At 42.5% G+C, this 24,463-nt stretch overlaps 1 protein-coding gene across 6 annotated transcripts in view; it reads left to right on the plus strand.

Moving 5' to 3' along the window:
- Positions 1-24,463, plus strand: part of fars2 (phenylalanyl-tRNA synthetase 2, mitochondrial) — a 205,476-nt gene that overhangs the window by 75,390 nt on the left and 105,623 nt on the right. For all 6 annotated transcript variants that reach the window (NM_001292767.1, XM_007902655.2, XM_007902656.2 and 3 more), the window contains 1 exon segment: positions 6,292-6,423. In NM_001292767.1, coding sequence (NP_001279696.1) covers positions 6,292-6,423 — 132 coding nt within the window.

Consider the following 24,463-nt stretch of genomic DNA (forward strand, 5'->3'; position numbering starts at 1 on the left):
TTTTAGAAAGATATTTTTAGGGAGAAAAAGCATTTGATTTATGATTGAAATGACCTTTACATTTCCTTTACAAGTGTTGTGCTTGCAGTGCTTGCAATCGGGCAGTCATTCCACTGCTTATCCGTTTACACAATTCTTTTTCTCTGCTTCCTGAAAGCACTTAAATGAGCTGCACCAGATGTCTGCTGGTCACTAACTTGTTCTGCGAATGAGTAAAGGCTGTGTGGCATGGTTTGCAGTATTTACATGAAATGTCAGCCATGGTAAGCTATGTGTTTCTTAATAGAGGGGGAGTCTGACACAACTGATCCTTGACTGTGAAATTAATCTCCTGGAGAGTTTGTTTCAGCTGATCAACTCCTACCTTGCTGAGGGTAGGGGGCGGCCTAGGCTACCAGCCTCGGGCTGGTACCCTGTCTCCTCAAATATGAAGACAAAAGGCTTATACTGAGCTTGAACATGTGACAGATATGTTTTTCTTCTGAATTTATGATATGAATTTAAAAGGACAAATGCTCCCTGGGTTTTCTTTGTGTTTACAGTGAAATTTAAGTTGCTAAACAGAATGTTACACATTTATGTATTATGTGAGCTTCAATGAGATCAGATGGGCTAAAGTGCCTTCTTCATCAAACTAATCTTGTAATCTTGAGAGCCGCTCTCAGAAATGCCACCCTTGTGATGGGATGTGAATGGGACCCCACGTGTCAACTTCCTGAGTTCAATCAACAACAATAACATCAGCAACAAGATTAAATTTGTATAGCGCCTTTCACGGTGGGAGGACGTCCCAAGGCACTGGACAGTGTACAGCATTTCAGACCCGAGCTGGGGTCAAGAGGGGGGGGGGAGAAGGGAGGGAGGTGCCCGATGGGATGGTCGAAGAGGAGGATTTTGAGGCAGAACTTGAAGGAGGCTAAGAGGGGGTGAGGCAGAGCGATTGGGGGATGGAATTCTAGAGGTTGGGGGCAGAGTGGCTGAAGGCTCTCCCGCCAATTGTGGGGCAGGTGGGTCGGGGGAGGTGGAGCAGGCCAGAGCCGGCTGAGTGGAGGGAGCAGGCGGGTTGGTAGGGGGTTAGGAGGTCACAGATGTAGGGTGGGGCGAGGCCATGGAGGGCTTTGTAGATGATGACCAGGATCTTGATTTGGATCCTCTGAAGGATAGGGAGCCAATGGAGTCGGGCGAGAATGGGGGAGATGGGGTCACGGAGTTTGGTGCGGGAGGGGACATGGACTACAGAGTTCTGGATTATCTGCAGCCTGTGGAGGGAGAAGTTGGGAAGGCCGACGAGCAGGGCGTTTGCACAGTCGAGCCTGGAGGTGATGAAGGCATGAATAATATGCCACTATGGCATTTGCCAAGGCACTTTCTCAGAGAAAGTGGTTTAAAAAATGCTGTTGAATTATTATCCCAGAGGATAGAGTTCAAAATCATTGTCCTCGCCTTCAAGGCCCTCCCTGGGTCCCACGGCCTTGCCCCTCCCTAGCTCTGCGATCTGCTGACTCCATATCAACCAGTCCACTCCCTGTGCTCAATAGGCTGTGGCCTGCTCCACGTCCACCCGCCCCGCCCCACCAGCGATGATCAGGCCTTCAGCCTCTTCGCCACCACCCTTTGGAATTCCATACACATTCCCTTCGCCTCTCCCTCCCTTGCCTCCTTCAATGCACGTCTCTGCCCTCCACCCTCCCTTACCCCAACCCCCCCCACCCACGCTCGGGTCCAAATCCCTGACTGTCCAGTTCCTTTGAACATCCTCCCGATGTGAAAGACATTATACAAATGTACTTTTGTATTGTATTGGTCTATGAAATGGTTTTATAAAGGAGTCCTTTTGTTTCATTTATACAGGTTGGGCTAAATTTACTTTTTAATAGCATTTGTTTGATGAACAAGAAATGCTCAGTCCTCAGCCTACTCCGAGGCAAATTCTGAATGGCAAATTAATCTGGTCAGCATACAGGGAGAAACACTTTTTCTTTTGATTTGTTTCATTGGAATTTTAATGTCCACCTGTAAAATAGGCAAAACAGTACGACAATTATATAATTGTATAACACCCTTCATTTAGGGTGAACGTCTCAACAACAACAACAAATTGCATTTATACAGTGCCTTGAGAGAACGTCCCAAGGTGCTTCAAAAAACATAGAATGGGAGCTTGATGAGAGGAAGAAGTGGGGAGTGTTTAGGAGAATGTGACCAAAGATGCAGGCAAACGCACATGTCTTTATATCAATTTTGAAAACAAAGACTGGGGTGGAAAGCAAAGATTTTTGGAAGAGATTTCTGGAGGGCAATGTGTCTGAAAGCTCACCAACGGATGATAGGGTGGAGTGGGTTGAGGGTATGAAGCAGGTCAGAGTTAGCAGAGTAGAAGGTATAACCGAGGGAGTATGGTCATAGGAGATCACAGAGGTAGGATCGAGCAAGGCTGTGGAGATGTCTGGTAGTGAAAATTAAATACAATATGCTTGAGATGGGGAGGCAGGTGAGGATGAGGGTGATGGGTTTGTGGAGCCTAGTCCAGGAGAGACTGTGGGTTGTGGCGTTCTTAATGATCTGGAGCTTGTGGATGCTTCCACACAGTCTCCGTTAGTTGGAGGTCAGTATGGTCTACGCCTGAGGTAAGCAGTGCTGATAGGAGCTGAACAGGATAGCCTCAGTTTGGTCGACTTTGAGTTGGAGAAATTAACACTCATCGAGAATTTGATGTCTTATCAGGCAGTGTGTCAGAACAGCAGTGGTCTTGGAGTCAAGGGTAGATGCAAGAAGCTAGAGTTGGGTGTCGTCCATGTTATGTGGAGGTGAACCTCATATCTGTGGATAATAATCGTTGCATTTGATTTAGTGCCTTATCACCACAAATTGGTTTGAAGTGCTTCAGAGTTTTTTTTTCTGTAAAGTGTAGGCAAATGCAGTAGCCAATTTTTGCACAGCAATGTCCTACAAAGTTAATGTTCAATTTTTTAAATCTAAGATTGTTGGCCAGGAAACTGGAAAAACTTTAAAAACTTTACTTTTAAAATAGTGCTATGGGATCTTTAATGACTACCTGAACATCCAGACTCATCTGAAGGACCTCCAAAATGTAGGGCTGCAAAGAGCTTGAAATCCCAACTTGGTGCTTGAACCTTTTGACTTAGAGGCGAGTGTACTCAACTGAGCCAGGCTAACACACAATGTCACCAAGGGAAAGCATGCAGACAAAGAAAAGGAGGTTGTTTGTGGGACATTGCTGTGCGCAAAATTGTCTGATGCTTTTGTCTATGAATATAGTGTCACTGCATTTTACAGAAAATCCCGTGAAGAGCATTTGATGATGTGGTAAGATGCCATATCAATTTCAAGGATTATTATTGTAATTTATAGAGAGAATATTTTTAATATTGAAACTGCTATCTAAGAACAGATATTCAAGTTGTGAAGTTACAATGGTAGGAACCCTCGATAATGTGTCTCCAAATGGGAAAATTGGAAGTCATCTGGCAATTAATAATAATAATAATACTTGCATTTGATTTTGCAATTCTGCAGCTACTGTGGTTCCCATCTACTGCAACATCTTCACCACTCTCAAATCATTTGGAAAAAACTTGATACTGGAAATAATTTTTTTGGGTTTGTGCCTTACAAATTATATTCATCTTTAATTGCTGTGTCTCTGTTGAGTTCATTGAGTTTCCTTACGCTACATTCCCCATCTCCCCAAGCCAATCCCACTAATGATTTATTTGGTTGCCACTCTTCAAACAAAACTATTGAAGCAATCAAGAGCAGTACATGGAAAATCATGCCCACAGAAGTGTACTGCCAGTCATGATAATTGTTACTGCCTGTCTTTCATTTTTAAAGAGATACCAACGGTGAGTTTTTCACTTTAAAGCTGCTGAGTTATTGCACCCACAGTGGTGGTCTGAATTAGCTTTCTGAGACTACAGTAACAGTTATAGTTTAGAGCAGCAAATCTATAGTTCATTGGTGTGGTATTGTAGTAACACGTAACATGTATTTTTATTCTCTAATAATGTCAGTGGATAACCATAAAAGTACAGAATATCAAATTTTATTTTTACTACATTGTGTTGCTAATAAACTCAGTGTGAACAATGACTCACTCAACTGTGTCTACGTCTAGTTAAGAGGAATAGCACCAGTCCACCTCACATCTATAGTACAATGCAATATATCTATAACAAACATTTGATAAGTATTAAATTAATGAAGTTCTGGTTTAAATTTCAAACGAACAAGAATGTTTAGACTAAATTCAAAACTTTCTATCTTCAATTTGCAGAAATGTGCCATGCCCTGAATAGAGTATAAACACAGTGCAACTGACAATCCCACATAAGATTTGTGTGATTTTTATTGACAAGAAAGGACAAAATAAGATCAGTACAGCTTCCATGTAACCAGGAAGTGAAACATCACCTTTGGGAGTTGGGGAGGCAACAGAATGTTGTAATCAAGCCAGGCCTCTTTGGTGGTCTTGGTAGTCGAGTTCCTGAGACAGATGGGTCCACGGTATTCAAGGACAACGCTGATGACAGACTGACCAGACAGACCACTCTACGGGAGCAGGGATTTTTCCCATTAGGCTTCGATTGACCTGCAAACCAAAACCCTAACGGGTGGGTGGTCCTTTTGCTGTTCAATAAACAAAGAGAATGTGCATTCCATTCCAGTCACACATAAACTTCTACGTGTAGGTGGCATACACATGTGGAACTCTCAGGCTGGTTTGCAGTTTTAAGCAGTTTTAGCTTGTTAAATTTTGGCAAAAGCCCAAAGCTTTTTGTTTGTTTCTTTTTGTGGCCCATTTGTGTGATATTGCTGTGCGCAATTTGCTTACAAGTACACAGTCACTCCGCTTCACAGTAAATCTTGTGATGTGGTTTGAGACATTCTCCCAATGTGAAAGGCACTATGCAAAGATTATTATTAGTCTTTTCAGTGATATGTGTATGTTACCAGCTTTATCCATGTGTTAACCTCAGTCCTTTTTTTAAAGTATGTTGACACCTAAATGCACGCTGTGAGTCTTGGATTCAGTAGTTCCAATGGTCTTGGAGTCCTGTAGTTCAGTGGTTAGAGCACTCGCTTTGCAAGCGAGAGACCTGAGTTCAATTCCAGGCTCAGGGCGAAACCTTGGGCAAGTTTCCTTACTCCATACGCCTAATAATAATCCCTCCAAAACCAAAAACAATAATAAATTGGTCATTTTCTATCTACGACTGTTTGTGGGACATTGCTGTGCGCAATTGGCTGCCGCGTTCGCCCACAAATATACAGTCAATTCACTTTACAGTATATTCTGTGAAGCGCTTTGGGACGTCCTCCCGATGTGAAAAGCGCTATATCAAATGCAAGGATTATTATTATTATTATTATTAAAGCACACTGGGTTCCTCAAGGTTTGCATCTCACGAACTTGCATCTAATATTTTCTGGAATTAGGTGAGCAGGATTCATCCCTCCCGGGAGAGAGTGTGCATTCCATTCAACACAGGGACATTTCTATCTGAAGGTGGCATACATGGAACTATCTGGGTTTGATACTCTTAAGCATGGTGATAGGTTTTTTCATGTGTCAGAAACCCGACTGACCACAAAAATGCAATAGATTATTTTGTGATGACAACTCTTTGCAAAGTTCAAGCTATGATGGGATATTAAATATTAATAATACAATACAAAATTGCATTTGTATAGCGCCTTTCACGTCAGAAGGACGTCCCAACATGAAATAGCAATAATAGCAAGTTAGGGGAGGAGTTTGGAAAAACACAAACCTTTTAATTTTGAATATTCTCAGATCGGAATTACAAATTATTTTTTCTTGTTCTGACATGGGCGACAGATTGATCTAAGAATTGATGCCTCATGACAATTGTTTTAAATATCCAAGTGTTTAAAGTCTGGAAGGGATGTTGAGGCTTACTTTATGATTTCAGAGATGCAGCTACAGTTGCAGCCCAGTTAAAGCGTGTAACAGATTACCTGTTTTTCTGTGATCTTGGCTAATTTTCCTTGGATGCCAGGTGGCTGTGAGAATGTGACAAGTGATTGATTTCTTTTTAGGGGGGGCCTGAATTAAACCGAGTGCTATTCATACTGAAAAAGACTTGACCTTTTTTTTTGCGGTCAAAGATTTATTACCTCGCACAAAAGTGTTGTAAATGAGTTTGTTTGCTATTTATTTTCCTGGAATTTGGTTATTGGTATCATTAGCTGAAGGTTGGACTTTTACAGGATCTCTAAATGCTGCTCTATTTGCATTGCCTACAGGACTGGAGATTAGATGGGTAGATTGCTACTTTCCTTTCACACACCCTTCCTTTGAAATGGAGATCAAGTTCCAGGGAGAGTGGATGGAGGTCCTGGGGTGTGGAGTTATGGAACAGCAACTGGTGAATTCAGGTAACTGCAGTAAATGGTGAAGTACAACTGACTTTAGAGTTTAATATTTTTATAAGTCTTTGAGGATTTATAATTTTTTGTCTTTTCCTCAATGGTTTCATTATTCGTCCTTGCAGTCTGTTTTATTTTAAAGTTATTTAAATTTTACACCTGTTCCAAAAAGAAAAGTTGTGCACATGACATAAGAACTGAATTTATACACATATATTTAGATGTCAGCCTGGCTCAGTTGGTAGCATTCTTGCCTCTAAATTTGGAACCCATATAATGTGATATTGATGCTCCAATGCAGTGCTGGGTGGGGGGGTGCTGCAATGTTGCGTCCTTCAGGTGAGATGTTAAACCAAACCCTCATATCTGCCTGTTCAGGTGGACGTTAAAGATCCCATGGCACTAGTCGTTAAGAAAAGGAGTTTCCCCGGTGTCCTAGCCTATAATCCCACAAATAAAATTGGTCACTCACTCCATGTGTGGAGATTGTTTGCTGCATTCGCCGACAAAGTATTCACTTTACAGTATATTCTGTGAAGCGCTTTGACACGTAATAAGGCACTATATCAAATGCAAGGTTTATTATTATGTCCTGTGAAGCGCTTTGAGATGCCTTGATGACGTGTCCTGTATGAAATTCAAGGATTATTATTATATATTATACTGGAGCTGTACGGCTGAGAGAGATTTGGTACCAGAGATAATCCAACATTTGTAATGAGTCTTGTACTAAGCTGAGTTGCAAATTGAAACTGACTTCTCCATCATCAACACAGCTGGCTCTGCTCGCAAATTTTAACTTTGCAGGAAAACGCTCATTTTACAGCTGAATTATACACTGAGACAAACTCGTAGGAGTTAATTATTCATTTTAACTTGGTGGTTAATATAGGATTATTTATTCATCACCACACATCATAGGATGGGAGACTGAATCCAGCAAACCTCATGAAGGATATTTTATCTGTTCACCTGTTTTATCTGTTTGTGAATTTTGGCGTTTGCCAACGTAAGTAATGTGGAGTCCTGTAGCTTATTGGTTAGAACACCCACCTGATAAGGTGAGTTTCCTTACTCCACATGCCTCTGTTTACCTAGCAGCAAGTAGAAACCCAGTTGATAGACGATTGGTGGATCGCTTTCTAGGGGTAATAATCCCTTCCAAAAAAGAATTAGAATAATTTGATAACTTAATCCACAACTGTTTGTGGGACACTGCTACGTGCATATGGCTGCTGTGCTTCGCCCACAAAATATACAGTCTATTCACTTTAAGGCATATTCTGTGAATCACTTTGAAATGTCTCAACAACATGATTAGGCTTTATATTAAATATAAGGATTATTATTATTAATATTATTATAAGTATCCTATACTGTTGACTCTACACAGTTTTACAACAATATGATATCTTTCAGGGAACAAGAATCGGGTTGAAATGATTGTAATTAGTTCTTCAGATGAGAAATTAGTTGAATGGAAATTGTACCTGAGCAGCTTGCTTGTAAAAATATATTTAGACCCTCAATATTACTTGTAACTCCCTATGACTCAGATGAGAGTTTAAGTTTCCTATTAAGTGAACAGTAGAAACATGTGTGTGTGTTAAGATGCCTCGAGGTCATTCTGCCACTCTGCTTCACCTTGTGCTTTGATTGGCATTTAGTTCTCTCCTTAGTGGAACCTTTTGTGCTGATTTGAGAGGAGCACATTTGAGGAAAACTGAACACGGAATTAGAATCGTGACTTGTCTGACTGAAGTGCTTACTTATATTTCTTTATCTTGTAATCGTTCTTCAAGTAGAGCTTCAGGTGTTTTGAATTGTAGTTGGTATGCTCCAAAGCCCTGGAGCTGCACAGTCACAAAGTACCAGTGAGCAGCATCCAATTTAATTTAAAATGAGCAGTGGTGGATGGATTCAATATCTGAATAGAATTTAATGAAGCCAATTCAGATATTGAAATCAATGTGTAGCATTTACAAACCAAGGTAGGAGAATGAGAGTTTGCAATTGAAGAACATTTTGGTCGGTGATTGTTCACTACATAAAAGATTTGCCTACAAAACCAGTCACTACACTTGACAGTAATTACTGTAAAGAACCTTGGATTGTAATAACCTTGAATTGTAATGCAAGTGTATGTGTGTGTGCGAGAGAGAGCAGAGTGTCTTGTGTGAGACAGGGCTATGTATGTGAGAGAGAGCAGTGTGTGTGAGACAGGGTGTGAGATAGTAGGATCGACATGTGAGCATGAGAGGGAAGGGTGGTGTGTGTGTGTTTGAGAGAGAGAGAGAGGGAGAGGACAAGGTCTATACATATGAAAGGGCAGGATCAGACTCAAATATGATGCACCCAGTCAAATATCTTGTTGATGTTTTTCCTAGTTGTATCTCTCCTTTGGGTCTCACCATGATGAAAAGAGACTACCATCTCTGAGAGTTTCAGGCACTATATGCCTATCTACTCTTTGAACTTCCTCCAAAAATCTGTTTAACTCAGACCCTCACACACTTGGAGATAAATTCCACCTGCGTCTAGATTTATTCTCTTAATGTAGCATTTCAGAATTTGACAAATACTTGAATTCAGTCTTAACTTAGAAGTTGGGTTTCTGTAGTTCTTGAAACAAGAAATCAGCCTCAAATTTAAGGCTGTATTTAAAGATTTTGCCAGATTCTGAATGCTCTGAAATTCTACATTAACTGAGTAAATCTCGACCCAGGTGGAATTTCTACCCCACTGTCTTCAAACCCTTACTGTAAATCTATCCCTTCAACTGTACCTTCAGTACCTACCTTTCCCATTTTTATACTATCCTTATAATACCTCAAGACATTACCCTCCTTGAAAGATGTTACATAATACACCTTGTGGAGTCCTGTACCAGATTCCTAGGCAAGGCGAAACCTTAGGCAAGTTTCCTTACTCCATACGCCTCTGTATACCTAGCATTGTAAGTAGGAACACGGTTGTTAGTCGATTGATGGATTGCTAACAGAGAAAATAATCCTCCAAAAAAAAATTGGTTACTCAATCCACAATTGTTTGTGGGACACTGCTGTGTGCAATTGGCTGCTGTGTTTTGCCCACAAAATATACAGTCAATTAATTTCAGTATATTGTGTGAACTCTTTGTGACGTCTCAATGATGCGATAAGGCGCTATATCAAATGCAAGGTTATTATTAAAATACAAGTGTTGTGACTTTGCTGATTAAAGTAGCTGAAGGCATTTGATCCAAACGTTCCTTTTCTTCCTGCCCCACCCCAGGAAGTCCAGTCATCAATGAGACTATCAGCAGAAACCTCTCGGCAAGATTACTCTTTCACCTCCTTTCACTCTCCTGCTGTGACACATCCTGTTGTCTCATTGTTAGCAATGAGAGCTGCTGCTTCATTGCCCGTTTCTTTGCATTACAACTTGTCATTACATCATTACCAGAATCACACACTAAGTGTGGATGGAGACACTGCGGCACACTTGAGATGCTATTATAGTTGACTCTCCCAGGTTGTGTAATGCTGCAATTACCAGTTCAATTACCAGCATCAATGGTGCTGTTGACACTGGGAATGAAATTGCCAGCCAGAATAACTGAATAGTGAGTTTTCCTCCCCGCATACTAAGCCCCAGCGATGGTCAAATTGATTATCAGCGGGTCATCGGCAATCTGATCGCACCAAAGTGCCATCAATATTCCTTCTGCATGATCAGGGTATTAGGGACTATAACACTCGTTTTTGTAATAGTAAAATAAATGTACTTCATTCAAAAGGACCCGAGGCACATCCAACCTTGACTGTCTTATGAACTTGTACTTTCTATCATTAAGTTTTGCATACTCATTGTCAGGATTCAACATGGAGGTATCTCGTGGCAAAGCCCCTTCTGCATGGGATGTAGATCAGTTATTTATCACTGTATATATACTGGTTATCAATCAAAAGCTGTAATGACAACAGCCCTTAAAAGGTATGAGCTCATTCGTCATCAGTCTCCTGAATGAACGAGGTCAATGGAGACATAGCGGCAATGAGAGTCTTTAAACAAAAGAATGATAATCTTTACATTTAATGTAGTACCTTTCATGTTGGAAGGACATTTCAAAGCACTTCACAGGATTTTATTATAAAGTGTAGCTATTGTGTATTTTGTATCTAGTGACTATACTCCTTTACACCTTGGGGGTGGGGGTAAGATAACAGTTGAATTGGCTTCCACATGTATGCGGATGACACCCAGCTCCACCTCTCTGCCTCCACCTTTGACTCCAGGACCACTGCTGTCCTGACTGAACGTCTGTTAGACATCAAGTCCTGGATGAGAGCTAACTTTCTTCAGTTGAATGTCAACAAGACCGAGGCTCTCCTGATTGGCTCCCGTCAGCACTTCCTCACCTCAGGCGCTGACAGCATCACCATCCATGGTTGCACACTCCACCTTACTAAGCCAGTCCAGAACCTTGGGGTCTTGTTTGACCCTCAACTATTCTTTCTACCCCACATCTGAGGCATGACCCGCTCAGCCTTCCCCCACCTCTGCAATATCGCCCGGCTCCGCCACTGTCTCACATCGCAGGCCGCCTCATACACGCTTTCATTACATCGAGGCTCAACTATGCAAACTCCCTGCTTGTCGGCCTCCCCAACTCCTCCCTCCATACGCTGCAGATCATCCAGAACTCTGCAGCCCATGTCCTCTCCCGCACCAGGCTCCGTGACCCTATCACCCCCATCCTTGCCCAACTCCACTGGCTTCCCATCACACAGAGGATATACAGATAAAAATCTTGGTCCTCACCTTCAAAGCCCTCCCCGGTCTTGCTCCCCCTACCTCTGCGACCTCCTAACCCCCTACCATCCTGCTCGTTCCCTCCGTTCAGCGGGCTCCGGCCTACTTCACATCCCCCGCCTCGCTCGCCCCACTATTGGCAGGGGGGCCTTCTGTCACTCTGCTCCTATCCTCTGGAACTCCATCCCACAGTCCCTCCCCCTTGCCCCTCCCTTGCCACCTTCAAGACCCATCTCAAGACCCTCCTCTTTGACCGTGCTTTTGAACTCTTTGCTTCCCGCCACTACCTGAACCCGACCTGCAGCTCGTTCCGTAACTCTGTTTGTCCAGTGCCTTGGGACATCCCCCCGACGTGTTGTAATTTTGTTGTTGTTGTTGTTGGTGTGGCACGGAAACGCGATTGGAGGGGTTCGTGAAGAGAGTGGTGGGAGATGAAGGAGCAAAGCTGAGAAGCAACGACTCCAGGATGTTGGAGAGGAAAGGGAGGTTGGAGATGGGGCGGTAGTTTGAGAACAGGAATTAATCCAGGGAGGATTCTTTAAGGATCGGAGTGATGACGGTTGTTTTTAAAGGTGTGGGAATGGTCCCAGTGGACAGGGAGAGGGACAGGGAGCTAGGAAGTAAGGAGAGGGGTAGGGATGATTATAGTGGTGATGAGAAAGGAATGGGAGACATGTTCGAAAGTGTGGAGGGAGGGGTGGGTAGGTGCTAGTGTGAGAGGGGGAGAGGAGGAGATAGGGTAGACAGAAGGGCAGAGGCAGCTGAGCGGATCCCCTCCCCTTTGGATTCGAGTGAGTCCAGCATCGCCTAGCAGTTGGCATTGGAGGTGAGGATGGGCGAGGCATGAGAGGGTGGGCGGAGGAGCCGGTTAGTGTGGAGAAGAGGAGCTTGGGGTTGTCCTTGGCCTCCAAGATTGTCTTGGAGTAGAACGTGGTGGAGGCAAGGGCAGAGCGGTAAGATTTGATAAGGTCCAGCCAGAACTGCTGATGGACCGTTAGATTCGATTTAAGCCAGGTGCGTTCAGCGGCATGGCTTAAATCGTGAAGGGAGTGGTGGGAGAGGAAGGAGCGTACTTTAAGGGAGCAGAGGTGGCTGGTGTACCAAGGTGATTTTCATGAGTCAGAGACAGTTGAGAAGCGAGGGGAGCAAGGGAATCAAGAGTGGTGGAGAGGGAGCTGTGGAGAAGAGTGACCCAGGTGGATAGGTAATTGCGGGAGGAAGCCCAGAGGGGAAGGAGTTCAGATGACTCCAATGCAGCCGAGAGGGAGGGGGGCAATGTTTTTTTCCAGGGGTGGCAGGAAATGGAGGTGTGTTGGGTGGCAGTGGGAAGAGGGATTTAGGAGTTGAGGGAAATGAAGCGATGGTCCGAGATCACGTTTTCGATGATGGTGAGGTCCAAGACGGTGAGGCCCCGAGTGATCACTAGGTCGAGGGGGTAACCGCGGATGTGGGTGGCAGAGTGGATGTGGAGGGAGAGGTTGAGGGAGGAGGAGATAAGGGAGGAGAAGTCAGCAGAGGTAGAGCAGGAGGGGGTAAAATGAATATTGAAGTCGCCAAGCATGAGGAGGCGATCAGAGCAGAGGGAGAGGGAAGATAGGAGGGTGGAGATGTCGGGGAGGAAGGTGGGGAGGACTTGATGGGGGTGATAAATAAAGAGAATTTTGAAGGAAAGGTTGGAGGGGTGATAAATGGTAAGGTGCTCAAAGGATAGTAAGGTGCTCAAAGGAGGGGAAGGTTCCAGAGGAGTAAAGGCGTACGCCGAGCAGGGACCGGATGATGAGAGCCACACCAGCACCACGGCGGTTAGGTTGTGGGGTATGATGGAAAGTATAGCTGGGTGGTGTGGCCTTCCAGGGGGAAGGTATCACCTGGAATGATCCAGGTTTCAATGAGGGCGAGAATGTTGATGTTTTCGTCGACAATGACGTCTTGGATGGTGAGTGTTTTATTGGAGAGGGAGCAGACATTTTGTAGGCTGATGTGGAGGGGACAGTTGATGGCGGAGTGTGAGGGCAATGGGGGAGAGGAGGAGGACTGACAGGGAGGGTGGGATGTGGATCAGGGAGGAGAGGTTGGCCTCCCCCTGTCAGGGACCGATGGGCCTTGCAACGAGAATGGGGGATGGGGCAGTCAGAGTGGCTACTATTGGACAGCCAGCAACGACTGCCACGGTGGTCCCGACGGAGGATTCGCAGGCTGGAGCAGAGGGAGGCAGTGGGATGGTCGTGCAGGGATAGGAGTCGGGGAGGGCGGTGGGAGAGGAGGACCAAGCGGGAGTAAAGGAAGGTAGAGGACAGGGGTGGGAGCATTATGGGGAAGCAGCTTGGATCAGTGGCGGCAACCAAAATCTGCACGCTGAGACTAAGCGCAAACGGGGTGGGGGGGTCAGCGAGGCATATTTAGTCCGCTGGCGTGGATCATCATGGGGCGAGGGGACAATCTTATAGTCCCAGTGAGTCCAAGCTGAGAAATTCAAAGGTGGCGGGCAGATGTGACGTCCTGCGGCAGCCAGTCTCTGGTCACCAAATGAGTTGCCTCTAATCTTACGTAACTGGGAAAATGCAGTACCAGCCAAATCAGAATAAAATGCAAAGTAGTGAATTAATGTAACAGAAATGGTGCTTTATATTTAGACATGGGAATTAATGTGGGTAAATCCTTCAGGAGTAATTCTGATACTTATGCACTTCACAGCAGTTAACAGTACCACAGGCTCCAAAGCTTTTCCTTCACCGATCGATCCAGTGCAGGTTTATCAGACATGTAGAAGAATAAGATAGTTTCAGTCAAGAGGCTATGTTTTATTAAACAAGAGATTTTCTTTTGCAAGTTGTTGACTTGATTAGCATTGGTCTGAAAGAGGAAATAACTGATGAAATAATAATAATAATAATCCTTGCATTTAAGATGTGCTTTTGGATGTAGATGGGCAGAAGTTGTGTCCAGATGATGACATACATTATGAAAGGGGCAAGCCTTTTTTTGAAGCACTCACTTTCCTTCCTACTTCCCCCCTCATGATTTGCTTAAAAATGTTTTGTGTTTTTCTGCCTGGCTCCACTTACACAACTCAGCATGCTTGCCAATGCGTTAGAAGGTTGTAGATTTAAGCTCTATGTCAAGACTTTGAACTCATTTAGTCTTGGCTGACACTTTAATACAGTACTAGAGGAGTCCGGCACTGTTGGAGGTGTCATCCTTCAGATAAGATGTTAAATTGAGATTCCCTGTTGTAGTTCAGGTGGATGTCAAAGATACCAAGGTACTATTCAAAAAGAGAAGGGAGTTTCTCCTTGGGTCCTGGCCAACAACCGCCCAAATAAAATTAGTCATTCACTTCATGGCTGTTTGGAGGACATTGCATCTCCAACCATTACCTCATCTCCCTCTCCTCTCACATCCCCTGTGCCAGGCACTTCACCATTTTTTTTTCTGCCCCTGGAAAAAAACTGTATTGAATTTGGGATAGTATTGCAAAGTTTATTGCACGGCTTTTTGTAAGTTCAATTTTAGATTTCATAACTGCGCACTACTGGCTGGGAGAAGCCGAGTTGAAAGAGTGAAATGGGAGGGTGGGTTGGGGTTACGTCATAGGAAGGGAGATTAATCCATTAGTAGAGATGCTGTACGTTACATTCACTGAGGCTACTTTCCATTGCAGAATGCAATTTTCATCATTTACAACCCTACATAGCACTAGCATGTTAAAATATTTATTAGTTTTACAGGTCATAAAACAACGCTTCTAAAGACAAATGACAGCATAGATCCTTAACCCTTCAGTCGTTCCAGGCTTTGTGGATATGTAACAAAAACATCAAAAAATCTTTAATAAGCAGTGATGTATTGGTTAATGGAAATATCTTGTTAATGGTACCTTGTAGGCACAGTTTTACTTATTTAATTTATAAATGCTTCTTAAATCAAACGTCTCACATATTGGCTTTTAATTCAAATTTCTGGCAGAGCGATATATTTTAGAGACGAGCTATGTCATGGCTCATTCCATGTTAACCCCTTTTTGTTTGTTCAATCTTTTGACAAATTATTCTAGAGTTAGATGTGGAATAAATGACAAAATATCTCATAAACCAAATGTGCAGAGCATTTTTTTTAACATGTAAAATCATCCCAATAAAAAAATTGTACTGATACTGGTGGTTTAAGCTTGTGAGATTTGTTGAATCCTATCAGGATTTACAGAAACTTGCCATTACCTGTTCTTTAAGTGCAGCCTCCAAGAGAATTAGATAAATATCGAAAAAGTAAACTACAAGGGTATGGAGAAAGGATAAGCAAAGGGACTGAAAGGATTATTAATAAAAGAGCCAGCTCAGACATTATGGGCTCAATGTCCTTCTTCCGTACTTTAAATTTCTATGGTTCGATTTTTCAACAAAACAGAAATTGTCTACATACTCTCTTTACATTTAACCCCTTGTCTCCCTGCCTTCCATTCCTGATACCAACACCCCGCTCAGATCTAAATCCCTGAATGTCCAGCGCCTTGGGTCGTCCTCCCAATGTGAAAGGCCCTATACAAATGTAATTTGTTGTTGTTGAGTGTTCAGGAATGCAGACCTAGTGTGAAAACTGGGATGATGGTGCTGTTTTGTTTTGTACCCTGAGCATACCAGAGGTGTTCTGCTGTGCGTTGTGTGGGGAAGTGCCCATAGCAATGCATCTTAGGAAGCAGAGTACCTTATACTTGGCTATTTAAACATGAAGAAAGTCCTGTTCTGTAACTGCACGTTTTTTAGCAAACAAATACAAGGTCTAAAGAATCTCCTGTTCTTAGCCTTAAAATCATTTATGTCTTAAAATTTCCTGCAAAACGGTGAAAAATTCTTAAATTGAGTCTTAATTTGGAATCTGGTTCTTACAAATAATTGTGGAAAAACAGCTTTCAAATTAAGACCAAATATAAGATTTTTTAGAACGTCTATGATTTAAATTTCAAGACAATGGTCCCATTGATAATTACTTGAGGAAATTCAATTCTTAGATCATTTAATCCTAAAAGTATTTACTAATCAGAAATATCAATGGAACAATTTGAGTTGTAAATGCCTCTTGTGTACCAGATTTGGGATTATAGTCATTTGTCGTGTAGGATGTGGCAACAGACAGATTGGTCTGATTTTTTTTGCATAAATGGGTTGTTTTCTTCCACAATCCTTCTAAGTAAGATCTGTTCATTTCAGCAAATAATAGCTTGAAAAAGTGGAGGTAAATGGTTTCTTTGGGGACCACATTGCATTGTGATGTTTTAAGCACAGAAGGCCTTGGTTCAGCAGCTATGTGTGGTTATTAGTTAGGCAGAAATCTCAGCTTGATGGAGATCCCCACTCGTGTGTACTTGACAACTCTGACATGCTAGCCTGAGGACAAGTAAATCTCATTTACACCCGCTAGTGGCTGCAAGTGCCTCCTGTGGCTGATGCATGGTCAGAATTACATGAGGCCTGCGAAGGACACCTGCCGTATGCAGCTCTAAGAACCGTGTGCATTAAATAAATGGGGTCTAAATCATTCAGATCATCATAAAGACACTACGGATAGAGCGCTGTTTTTAGTGATCAGTGGAAAATAATCCCCAAACTCAAATATGTGAATTTGGAAGCACAATTTTATAAGATATCCATACACGAGGGAGATCATTCATTCAGTAAAATCATTCAATGTTCTCTTAGGACGAATTGCAGTGACATAAAAACTATAATTTCTTCCTCATCCCTTACAAGTAACATTGATGCTAATCTACCGTTCTTCATTATATATTATTGTGCATGCGATAATCATATTTTTGGTATACAGGACAGCCTTGCTCATACAGTACACATTTCAGTTGCTCAGCTGCCCCATTAATCCATTCTTTGCCTTTCCTAATCCAAGTGTGATTGAGTTGGTTTATCCTCCTTTGGTAAATATCTGCATGTTTTTTCTTCTGACACTTCTTGAAAGTAATCCTCTTCCAATTCCACCAGTCCTCGGGACCCAATGAGAACTTTTAGGGACAGGAAAAGGGCATGTAACTCAGCAATTCTGAATCCTGTTTATCCTTCACACTCACTCTATCTCTGAATCCTTTCTCTCTCCAAAAGAACATTCTGCTCTTAATTAATAGTAACACTTCTGGAAGTTAGTTATGATGAATTACATGTGTGAACTTCTAGTCTTACCAATTGCCAGGATTAGTATTTAGGTTTAATTTACAACTGTTAAATTTAATTTATTTCTGTACATTGTTTTGTGTGCCTGTACAATTCCCCATGCTCTGTCATCTGTCGCAGAGCGACACACTTTGATGGCAGTCTTCAGAAGTAGGGAGCATTGAATTCAATCACTGCATGGGTTTTTGGAGTGAGTGCCCGAGGAGAAAGCTTTTCTTCTCTGGATAAGGTGGGGAGAACTTGAGAACCACTCAGTTTTCAGTTCCAAAGGTACACCGCCAAAGAGGAACTTTTGCTTTCCCGCGTGATTAAAGTGAGGGTGTGTGTGAACATTACAAAGTCCTTCTGCACAAGCACTGCGGGTGGGATGGCTGAATTGGAAAACCCTCAAAATCTGTTTTCCCTATTTAGATTGCCAAGGGCTATAGAAACCACAGGCCAACAGCTTCACACATACTCCTGATCTTAGAAGAATCACTTGGAATGTCAGACTGCTTTTTGAATCTTTTACTGAACCTAGATTTATCGCCAATTTAAGGAGATGTGAGAGTTGATGGGCTTTTATTTTACGATTTTGTCCAAAATTTGCAGAATATATTTTCCTGATGTATCAAATGAAACTTATTAAAATTGTTACTAAACCAGAATGTTTTCCAGTAAATTCATAGTGTGTTACCGTATGTGTGTTTAGCAGCATATTACCAAGAAGTAAATAATGGTTGATATATTCTCTGAAGTTGACCATCTTGATTCCGATCAATTTATATAGACAAAGAGTGGGAGGGTTAACATTTGAGGAGAAGATGCCAATTTTTGAGTGTTCATAGTTACTCAAATCTGGACACAACTCAACACACATGATAATCACGGACCATCAGACCTATAAAAGCCTGTTTTAAATGTTATTAGAAGCACTCCAAGAGCTTTGAAGTAGTTTTCATGTAAATGGTGCCAGGCAAATAGCAACAAGTTGCAGTTCTATAGCACCCCTCACTTAGGCTAGCATCCCAGAAACCTTGACAATGGCAGAGAACGACCTGAGTCGGGGGGGAGGTGACTGTAGGCACGGTTGAATAGGATGATCTTAGGGGGGACCTCAAGATAGGGAAGGATGGGGCAAAGCGGAGCGATTGAGGGAGAGTGTTCCAGAGTTTCGGGGCATAGTGGCTGAATGTGAGGCCAACAATGGTGGAGCGAAGAACATGAGGAACAAGCAGGAGAATGGAGCCAGATGAGCAGAGGCACTGGGTAGTGGGTTTAGGAGTAAGCAGGTGGGGAGGCTGCCAGAGCATAAAGGGATTTGAAGATGAGTGTGAGGATCTTGAAATTGATCCATTCGGTGATAGGGAGCCAGTGAAGCCTGGTTTGATGCAAATGCAGGTTGTTGTTGGATTGACATTGTATCTTTCAGGAAAAAGAATGAGCTGCTTTCCAAAGTTTTAAGCAGGTGTCAGATGTTTCCTGCGGCACGATAAAGGGTAATAGTTTTGTGCTTGGAACCATAAAATGAATTATTAATCTGATCATTCTGGTTTCTCATAATGGGTATCTGTTTAATTATTTCAATTTGCTGGGCCAGCAGGATCATTATTATGTAAAAGATAGGGAAAAAATGTGCAGATGTGGGTCATGAGAATATAAAATCACTTGTAAATACAGGGTGAGTGAATATAGGCAAATCTTTTTGTGATACATTTATTCATATTTATTAAGGTGATGAGTGAAATTGATATAAAATGAGCATTTTCTAAATTATATTCAACAGGAATAGTAACTTGCATTTATATAGCACCCTTCATGCAGAGTAATGTCTTTGAGGACTTTACAGAAGTGATGCCAGAATCCGAGTGGGAGAGGGTGGGGGGAGGTGAGCATAGGCACAATGGAAAAGGAGTTTTTCAGGTAGAGTTTGAAGACATTTAGAGAATAGAAACAGAGTGGTGGAGGGGGTGGGGGGAGTTCTAGATGGTGGGGCATGGTCATCAATGGTGGGAGGGAGGGGAGAGGCAGGTTAACAAACAAGAGTTTGCTGAGCGGATGGGTTGGAGAAGATCACAGAGATAGGGAGGTGCAAGCTGTGAAGGAATTTATAAAGGATGAGGATCTTGAGGTCTATCCACAGGGAGACAATGTAATCTGATTTATTGATGGTGTTTAACAGAATTTGTGTGTTAACGTTCTTCTATTAAAACAATGCTACTGTGAAATGGATATTTCCATATTACTTGGGGTGTATTCCCTGCTTGTATTCCCTTTGTTTTCAGCGGGAAGGAAAACGGAAACAGATTCTCTACAGAATCAAAAAGTAGATTTGTGAGTTATATGAGCTAAGTTTCTGACTTTTAATCACTTTCCAATTGGTTTTGTCGGAGGGCAGGTTGTGCATCGGATAGGGGTCATCCCTACAGGAATTCCTTATGATATCAATTTCTTGGAGAGAGCATCCAGCAACCAAGCTTGAGGAGCGTTGGTCTCCTTCCTGCATAGAGGACTATTCAGGATCACTTACAGAACCCACAAATACATTGCTAGTACTATAATGCAAATGATCAACTGCTGGTTAGCTTGGCTCAGACTATATAGTACACCCGCCTCTGAGTCAGAAGGTATGTGGGTACAAGGTCCAACTTATGACATCAGCTTGACAATTTTTCAGGATAATACATAATATATATAATATAATATACGTTAGTATAATACAGTGGAGTGTTACATTGGAAGTAGTGCAATTTTTTGAATAAGACATTAAACTAAGGTAGGTGGACGTTAAGGATCACTGTTTCAAAAAAGAAGGCAGTTTTCTCCCAGTACTATGACCAACAATCCTCAAGATAAATTAGGTAATTTTGTGTCACCTTGCCAGCATAAATGTCTGCTGCATTTACTCACAGTAACAATTAATTCAGTAGTCAATAATTACTTGTGAAGTGTTTTGAGACACTTCAGTGTGCTAAGGTGTTATAAATACGTTCTGTATCAGGGCCTGGCTAAGAACTAGTTAAACTCATTCAAGAAGGTAATTGAATTTGATAAAGCTGGAACTATAAGTCCAGCATATTATCACTGGAGGTGTCTTGATATTTCATATTTACTTGTTATAAATGTTGTCATTACTCAACAAACTGAATTTTCCATCAAGTTTGATAATTGTCAATCTCCTAAGCGCGTCGACTCTACTCATAACAAAGTGTATTAGCCTGGCTCAGTGGTTGCATTCTCATCTCTGAGTCAGAAGGTTGTGGGTTCAAGCCCCACGTTGGGACTTGAAATCACAGTGTCTAAGCTGACGCTCCATTGCAGTGCCAGGGTATGCTGCATTGTTGGAGGTTCCGTCCTTCGGAGGAGACGTTAAACCGAGTCCTGTTCAGGTGGACTTTATAGACTTTAAACATCCCACTGTTTCAAAAGAGAAGGGAGTTTCTCCCAGTGTCCTGGCCAACAATCCTCTAAATCAGGGTGGTTCAACTGGCGTCCCATGGGCCAGCAATTTCATCTGCCCTCCCCCCCTCCTCCATTTCATTTGGCCCATCCGCTCCCCTTCATAATCTGTAAATGTTATATTATGTTTCTGGAACGGAAACACAAAAATAATGCTTATGTGGCCCATGGACGTTTCTCAAATTGGACATCTGGCCCTTAGCAGCCAAAAGGTTGGACCGCATAAAATTGGTCACTCACTCCATGGTTGTTTGTTGGTCATTGCTGAGCGCACTGCATTTAGCATGCAGAATACAATCAATCCACTTTACAGCATATCTTGTGAAGCGCTTTGAGATGTATCGATGACACGATAAGGCGCTATATCAAATGCAAGGATTATTATTACTATTATAATGCTCACAGAGATTTTACACCCTTGTTTCTTGGACACATTACTGTGTAATCATTAGCCATGTATTATTTAATTTCATTTCTCAGCTGCCTTTTGTGTTATTGATGGATTATTTTGGATTTTCCGTAATATTAAACTGCATTGTCAAGAATTTTTAATTATACTTTAACCTTTTCTGCTAAATTATAACAAAGGCAGACATGAGAATATCTAAAGTTAGATTTAGAACAGCTATTGCTAGGATCCAACTGAACTGTGGTTTCTGGCTTTTTAATAGGGAAGAAAATACGGAAATACATTTCTTTGACAATGCTAGAAACCTTATAGAAACATCTTTATATATATGTACATACACAAACACTGTAACATTTTACATATCTCCCCTGAGATTCACTCTAGGTTGCATGTATATATCTCACAAGCTGCTCTCACTCACAGTAATTTGCAGGGGAGTGGGGAAATGTCAGGTAAATGGGACTGAATGAATTGTTCTTTCAAAGTCAGCACAGCTACAATGAGCTGAATTGCCTTCTTCTGTGCTGTAAATTTCCCTGGTTCTATGAGTATAAGAGGTAAACTGGGCCACTTCATAGTTAGGAAAAATTAGGTGAGATTAACTAGTTAGAGGATATATTTGGAGCTTTTGTTCCTTCCAGCAATTGAAAACAAGATTCAGACATACTTAAACAAAAATATATTCTCAATATGTCTAACTTAGATCCATCATGTCTCCACTTTAGGAGAGAGCAAATACCTCATTCAGCCTTTCAAGTGAAATGTTATGATTTACATTGACAGCTGCATTATATAATGTATAAATTATACAGCACAATATAATGCTTACGTCAAGGCAGCAAGTCTCAGAGTCATGTGGGTCAATGAATTTAACCCTTTTCAGTGTTGAGCGTTCTGTGCAGTTTTCAACACGTACATTTTCTTTCATACTATTTGGTAATAATATTCTTCTAAAAGAATGAATCTCGGAAAGAAAGAAATAATGGCTTCTCTGGAATTATAAGAAAGGGAAATTGAGAGTTGTTGATATTGCCAGGGAGAGGCACTAGTTCTGCAAATTTCTAGTTCCATAAATGTTAAGTATATATAAATGTAAGTGTGTCTACAGATACACACTCAATCAATATACTTTACAGAAAACGATTTCACAGCAGCTTGTCTAGATTGAGGCCATTTTCATGGGGTAGTGTCCTGCTAAGCAGTTCCTTGTTGGAGCGTAAATGGTGGTAAGATTGGCATTCCTCCGGGGGAGATGGGTCAGAGGGGGGAGGTGAATAGGGTCTCCTTGGAGCTGTGAGTTCTTGTTGGATTGGTTCTTGAGCATAGGGGATCCGTAATCCTACAGAGTACTGATGATAGTGGTCTTGGATAGGACACAGTCAACTGAACAGTTTAGGTACAAGAGTTAAAGATGTTTGTGTTTAACAACAACAACAAAATTACATTTGTATAGTACCTTTCACATTGGGAGGCCATCCCAAGGCCCTGGACAATCATTGTTTTGGACCCGAGCCGGGGGTCGGGATCGGAGAGGGTGGAGTATAAGGGGAGAAGGAGGGTGATCAAAGGTACAGTCGAAGAGGAGAGTCTTGAGACGGGTCTTGAAGGAGGCAAGGGAGGGAGCGAGGCAGAGGGACTGCGGGATGGAGTTCCAGAGGGTGGAGGCAGAGTGGCTGAAGGCCCGCCCGCCAATGGTGGGGTAGGCATGGGATGTGAAGTAGGCCAGAGCCCACCTGAGCGAAGGGAACAGGCAGGTTAGTTGGGGGTTAGGAGGTCACTGAGGTAGGCGGGAGCGAGGCCATGGAGGGCTTTGAAGGTGAGGACCAGGATCTTGACTGTATCCTCTGTGTGATGGGAAGCCAGTGGAGTCGGGCGAGGATGGGGGTGATAGGGTCACGGAGCCTAGTGCGGGAGAGGACATGGGCTGCAGAGTTCTGGATGATCTACAGCCTATGGAGGGAGGAGTTGGAGAGGCTGACAAGCAAGGAGTTTGCATAGTTGAGCCTCGATGTTATGAATGCGTGTATGAGGGTCTCAGCTGACTGCGGTGTGAGACAGTGGCGGAGCTGAGGGATGTAGCAGAAGTGGGGGAAGGCAGAGCGGGTCATGGTGCAGATGTGGGGTAGAAAGGAGAGTTGAGGGTCAACCAAGACTCCAAGGTTCCGGACTGGCTTAGTAAGGTGGAATGTGCATCCATGGATGGTGATGCTGTCAGTGCCTTAGGTGTGGAGGAGCTAACGGGAACTAATCAGGAGAGCCTCAGTAGTGTTGACGTTCAAAAGTAGAAAGTTAGCTCTCATCCAGGACTTGATGTCTGACAGACATTCTGTCATCTGCATACCTGTGGAAGTAGACCCCATGTCTATGGATGATGTCACCAAGAGGGAGCATATAGATATCGAAGAGGAGGCGACCAAGGACAGAGCCCTGAGGAACACCCCACCAAGATGATGCGGGGGTTAGAGAAAAAAACGTTTGTGGCGATGAAGTGGAGACGGTGTGAGAGGTAGGATCTGAACCAGTTAAGGACAGAACTATGAAGGTTGAGGTGAGAGGAAAGACTGTGGATGAGGATAAAGTGGTCAATGGTATAGAAGGCAGCAGATAGGTCGAGGAGGCAGTGAGAGTCCTGGCTGCAGATGGAGTCATTTGTCACTTTGACCAAAGCTGTTTCTGTGTTGCATAGAGTTAATCTCACCAGAAAGACCATTTTTAAAACTAAATCATTAAAAATTATAATGGCTGATTTTAACATCTCTTTATTTTTGGATTTTTATCCATGGTTACACTGAGTGCTGGTGATAGAGAGAGAGAGAGTTATCTTGGAGGAGATATTGAGGTCACTGCTGTGAATTGGCAAATCCAGGCATGGTCATTAAGCCAATTTAATTCAGCGAGTGTTACTTTAATTGTATGCGTTAATTCAACTCCCTCTTAATGTTGGGTTCAGTCGAGCCTATCCGGCTTGTTCTTCTGCTAACACTATTCACGGTTTAAACAACAATTAAAAACAAATTCAGAAGAGAAACAAAAGGTTGTTAACATCAATTACAATTAATTTTAACTGAATTTTAAAAAGGAAATGATAGGAGGGACTCCCAGTTTAAAAAGGGGAGCTGTTTTCTAATTTAGCTAATGGATTGTTTCGAAGCTCACAGATAACGTTTATAAAAAAAAACCTGCAGCGGTAATGATTCTGTTGATTAGTCATACAAGGGGTGAAGGATTTGCAACA

The sequence above is a fragment of the Callorhinchus milii genome, unplaced genomic scaffold (genome assembly GCF_018977255.1).
Source record: "Callorhinchus milii isolate IMCB2004 unplaced genomic scaffold, IMCB_Cmil_1.0 Scaffold2, whole genome shotgun sequence".
Taxonomy (NCBI): Eukaryota; Metazoa; Chordata; class Chondrichthyes; order Chimaeriformes; family Callorhinchidae; genus Callorhinchus; species Callorhinchus milii.